Raw genomic sequence first — 5561 nt, 5'->3', positions numbered from 1 at the left:
CTCTGTAGGCCAGGTTAGTCTCGAACTCACAGAGATCCGCCTGCCTCTGCCTCCCGAGTGCTGGGATTAAAGGCGTGCGCCACCACCACCTGGCTTTAGATAAATTTTCTTTAAAGAATCCTAACAGCTACACAGTTGGAGAACTCCCCACAACACGGGAACTGCTTTAAGTGCTTTCATACATCAGCCTATTTAAATGTCATAACAGCCCCATGTAGTCAGTACTAGCGTTATTCCTATTTATAGCTGACATGAGGCATAGAGAAATTAAACACAAACATACATGCACACACGCGCACACACATCCAAAGCTACAGGGATGTAACTCGCTCCAGGAAACCCAAAGCCCCTGGCCTCCATGGGCACATACACTCAAGAGCACATATCTACAGATGCTCGCGTGCACACACATACACACACACATATACACAAACATAGAGGGGGGACTAGAAACATTAAAAATAAATTCTAGATAAAAAGAGTTATGGTTAAGAGGTGGTGGTCCTGGGATTTCTAATGCAGTTCAAAGCAGCAGTGAACGGCGGCTAGCTGCACGCTGGAGCTGATCATTTTTATAATTTTCTCCTAGGATCTCAGGTCCCCTTAGAATCCAAAGGTTTTCTAAGTTTTGGACCACTAGATGCATATTTTCATGGAGCCACAGGTGGTCTTCCACTGTTTACCTCAGGTGAACCACAGACTCACGTCTGACTTTCACACAGCCAGTGTCTCTCTGCTTCCTTCCCCTCCAGGACCCCACTAGGATGGAGCAGTCAGGTCACAGAGATGAGATGGAAGGGACAGATGGCACACGGGAAGGAAAATGATACCAGATCTAGATACACAACCAGTGATAAAGGCAGGCCTCGGAACCCGGGCAGCTAATGGCCATAACTAATGTCAGCCTGCCTCAGACATTTTGACAGCTATTGTCTGCCCTTTTCTGCCTGTCCTGTTTTATACTAAATCCAATCTTTGCTCTAATCATCGTCACACATTTTTAAGAGATTTTAGCCTGGTTCTCAGTGGTTTCCAGTGAACCCTAGAATCTTCTTTGCCATATGTAAATGTACAGGTGTGTTGGAGGAGCTTAACTTCACTGCATTCTAAAAATCTACATGAAAGGACCAAAATAATGCGTTTGCAGAAAGTTTCTCCCTGTCCTTAATAAATCACTCTCCAAACGGCTCGATGTATGGGTGTATTGAGCCACATCTCATCTTGGTGTTTATGACCAGTCAGCTCTCCCTATTAGCAAATAACCCTCCCCATTAATAACTATCTTCATAAAGCTCATATTCTATATTTATAACTAACTTAAACACCCAAGCGCTTCCTAAAATCATTAGACAAATTAAAACAATAAATGTCTTTGTTTTAGTACAGCCATACATCTCAAAATGGGAACTGCATAGGACCTAGTTTAAGACTCAGAATTCTGAAACTGGCAGGAAGCCTGAGGGAAGCTGAGTCTCCCAACCTCCCTTTCAGTTCTGAGAGGTGCGTGGATGGAAGAGGAAGGGCTTTCTTCTACCACATCTTCTCATAGATAAAGCTGAACTCTGCATTTTCTTTCTGCCTTTATTTATTCATACATTTTGAGAGACAGCCTCCTATAGCCCAGGCTACTCTCAAACCAGCCTTGTAGAGGACACCTTGAGCCACCTTCAACTTCTGAGCCTCTTGCCTCCAGCTCCCGAATGCCACGATTATAAGTATGAGCCATCACACCTGGGTTTAGGGTGCTGGGGGTTGAACCCAAAGCTTCATGGTAGGTAAGTACTTTGCAAACCGAACTACGCCTCCAACTTCAACTCTCCATATCTGCTTAGGCCCACAAATAATCTTGCTTAACCAATGATATAAAACTAGAACCATTTTCTCCTGAATGTTTGCTATTTTCAAAGACATTCATATATGGTACATTGACATTTACCCTAAGGAAATGAAAATATATGTTCTTCCAAAGTCATGTACATAAAGGTTCGTGGCAGCTTCATTCACAATAGTCAAAAACTGAAACTAGCCTGGATGTCTTCAAGTGCATAAAGAAACAAACATGCCACAGGGCACACTCCTAAGCAACCAAGTGAACAAATTGCTGACAAGCACAGCATGGACGGATCGCACAAGCTTTATGGGTGAAAAGAGTCGGTATCAAAAGAGCATGACCTATGTCATTCTAGCTTGCTAGCATTATTTTTTTTATTTTTACTTATTTATCACATTCCCTGGACTTGGAATTACAGACACTTGTTGCTGCCTGATGGAGGTGCTGGGGACCCAACTCCAGTCCTCAGCATCTTCCAGAGTATTAAGAATAAGAGTATTCTTAGCCGGGCGATGGTGGCGCACGCCTTTAATCCCAGCACTCGGGAGGCAGAGGCAGGCGGATCTCTGTGAGTTCGAGACCAGCCTGGTCTTACAGAGCTAGTGCCAGGACAGGCTCCAAAGCCAAAGAGAAACCCTGTCTCGAAAAACCAAAAAAAAAAAAAAAAAAAAAGAAGAAGAATAAGAGTATTCTTAATTGCTGAGCCAGCTCTCTAGCCCCTAGGTAACACTCTTAAGATGCTAAAAATTACAGAACTGGGGAACAGATTTGTGGTTGGTCAGGGGCAGAAAGACTGACAATGAGGGTCCCACGGTTGTTCCTGTGTGGTTGGTTGATGTAAAATGTCCCCCAGAGGTTCTCGTGTTTAAACACTCCGTCTCCAGCTGGTGGCGCTCTTTTTGGAGTTTATGGAACTTTGGGGGACATGAAGCCTCTCTAGCCTTCAGGGTAAAACTCCTGCTCTGCTTCCCACCTATCTGTGCTCCTGATCGCCCACGATGTATGCAGTCTTGCCAAGAGCTCTCACCTCCGTGGATGAGGCTGCCTGGGCTGCCCACTTCCCTCACTGGCAGAGACCGGTACCTCCCAAAAAGATGAGCCAGAGCCAGCCATTCTCTGTTTGGGTGAGCTCTTCTTCCACAGCAATGGGGAAGGTAATTAATCCTGATTATGAAGCAGTTTGGAATCTTGAAGTATACATACGAAAATTCTACAGACGTGAGAGCTGGTAAATGCAGAGGTCTTGCTTAACCACTTGGACCTTGGGCCAAGGTCACTTTCCCGCCGTGGTGGCGGGCTGTAGACGCGTAAGACAGTGCCATCGGAAGCCACTAGGGAAGGCTCTGTAGGACTTTGGACATTCGCCATCTCCCCAAATCTACAATTATTTCAAAGCAGATAGGTTTTCAATGCACGGGGGTGGGTGTTAAGACTTCGCAGGCACTCATAAGGGCTCCTAGAGACACAGAGAGCCCTGTGTTCTATGTGTGGTTTGTCCCAAGGGTCCTCACGGAACTGCAAGGCTGATTCACTAACATGTCTCGTTTCACAGTAAGAAAACAAGAGCCCAGATTGCTGGGTTTGGTTGCACACCTCAAATCATGCATTCTGGAGGCTGAGGCAGGAGGACCACCATCTTAAGGCGAGCCTAGGCTACATAAGTGAGCTTCTAGCCTTTCTGATTCTAGGCCTGCTGCCCTGTTCATTGCCCATTGAAAGGCCTCTTCACCAACCAGAACTCACTCTCAAGCAAGGGGAAAATAAAATCTTTTTCCCTGCTCACCAACCCTCCAAATAGTGACCTGTCTTCCCAGGACTTCAAACCAGAACCTCCAACTGAAGGGCTACAGACTCCAGGTACTGCAGATGCCATGCGCTGAACCAGGGGTCTGTTGAAAGAGCTGGTTACTCCCCAACTGTGTGTTGAAGGCTGGAGCTCAGAGGCCTGAGGTAGTACAGACTCCCTAGAGGCCTCTGTGTGTCCCTATCTGGCCTGGGACTTCAAAGGACTTCTCCTGGGCTTGTGGCAAAGGAACCCAAAAGGCTGTGCTCTTTCGGGACAGGGAATCCAGCACTGGTCTTTTCACTCTATAGTAAGGGTACAGGGGAGACCGCGAAAGGCAATTCCAAGCAGCAAGGCCCTTCCCCGCCCAGCCCAGGGGATCCAGGCTTCCCTGAACAGCAGTTTCTTGAGCCCCAGCGGCACCGAGCTTACCAGGGCCCGCAGTTCCGCTGCTCCTGCAGCAGCCTGCGAGGCAAAGTCGGGAGCTGGAGCCGCTGCCCACGCTCCGCCATGGTGTCGCCAGCTGCAGGACTACTGCCTGTTCGTGGGTGGCATGTTACCCCACGGCTGCCCGAGTCGCTAAGAGACCAGCACAGCCCTGCTCTGCCCAGACCTGCCCAATCTACCCCGCAGCAACTAAGGCGCCCAACAGTACAGGGGCTGAGTTGACTTTATCTTGAGTGCACTGGCCTGAGTGGAAGGAGTCAGGCCTAGATTTAGTCAGATTTTCCTGGTGGAAAGGAGCATGCATTTCCTACGGAGAAATTTACTAGAGACTGGAGGATTTGGGGTTCGTTGGTTTTTTTAAATAAATATTTACTATGGAGAAGCAGCCAAGCAGAGAGAGGGGAGAAGAAAGAGAAAGGGGGGAGGGGGAGGGGGGAGGAGAGGGGGAAGGGAGCTAAGAGAGGGCAGTAGCTAACTCGTAGAGTCTTTGGCACTTCCCCCGTCACAGGTACTCTGTGTCTAGCCACCAAATGATGTCCAGCCAGCGTCCCTTTCAGCTCTTGTGTTTTTAAATTCGTCAGCTTTAAGTTACTTACTTGATGCACCCTGCTGGCCTGGTAAGCAGGGTCTCATGTAAACATCAATTACAGGAGAATGTGTTTCTATTTTATGTTTGCTTGTTGCTTCTGATAGTCCTGATTTCCTGAAAAAGGGTTCCTACCTCAGCTGTCCACTGAAGTCCCCTTCATAGGTTGGCTGAACTCTAGAATTAGCTGGGAACACACAAACTCTTCCTTAATGGGTGCTTCCTAGGCCCAGGTGAAGGGAGAAGGTCACACCGGGAAGGGTTAGCAGAAATGCTGACCACACAAAAGCCAGACAAAGCTACTTTAAACAACACAGAAGCAGTGATCATGTACTCTTCCTTTCGAGTCACAGAATGACTATTACCTTTTGTTTTAAGATTTATTTTCATTTTATTTATGTGTCTGCTTTTGTCCTTGCCCGTAAGTATATTCCCAAGGTGGCCAGAAGAGGCCACCAGCTCCCCTAGAGCTAGAATTTCACTGGCTGTGCGCAGCACTGCCCTGAGCGCTGCGAACTGAACTCAGGTTCTCAGCAAGAGCAGCGAATGCTCCTTTGACTGCTGAGGGGTCGGCTGGTCTCTTGGTCTTTCCACCATGAGTGAAAATACCCTGAGGCCCTCATCACATAGCTACCATCTCTCAGGCTGCAGCCTCTAGAAGCATGGGCCAAAGAAAACCACTCCCCTGGATAAGTTGCCTGGTCTCAGGTCTCCTGCGGTAGTAACAGAAAAGGACTAAGACTAAATGGTGCTCTTAATACCGTCACCTTGGGGGTCAGGGTTTGGATTTGAACAGATTAAAGGAGTGGGGCCCCTTTAATTCAGACCACAGCAAGTGGGGACTTTCCGGGAATTTCTACAAATGCTGGTTAAATTTGGGTTCCATTTCTACTAACTCAGGTAATGGGACCAGG

The 5561-nt window shown here is 47.6% G+C and overlaps 1 protein-coding gene across 1 annotated transcript in view; it reads right to left on the bottom strand.

Moving 5' to 3' along the window:
* Fam47e (family with sequence similarity 47 member E) overlaps nucleotides 1-4140 on the bottom strand; it is a 27820-nt gene extending 23680 nt beyond the window's left edge. The window contains exon 1 of the mRNA XM_026785228.1: nucleotides 4047-4140. Within this exon, the coding sequence (XP_026641029.1) occupies nucleotides 4047-4126 (80 nt within the window). The 5' untranslated portion in view covers nucleotides 4127-4140. The remainder of the gene's footprint in view (nucleotides 1-4046) is intronic.
* Nucleotides 4141-5561: the final 1421 nt, after the last annotated feature.

The sequence above is a fragment of the Microtus ochrogaster genome, linkage group LG1 (genome assembly GCF_000317375.1).
Source record: "Microtus ochrogaster isolate Prairie Vole_2 linkage group LG1, MicOch1.0, whole genome shotgun sequence".
NCBI lineage: Eukaryota > Metazoa > Chordata > Mammalia > Rodentia > Cricetidae > Microtus > Microtus ochrogaster.
Note: the sequence above shows the minus strand (reverse complement) of the source record. Positions and strands in the feature narration are given on the sequence as shown.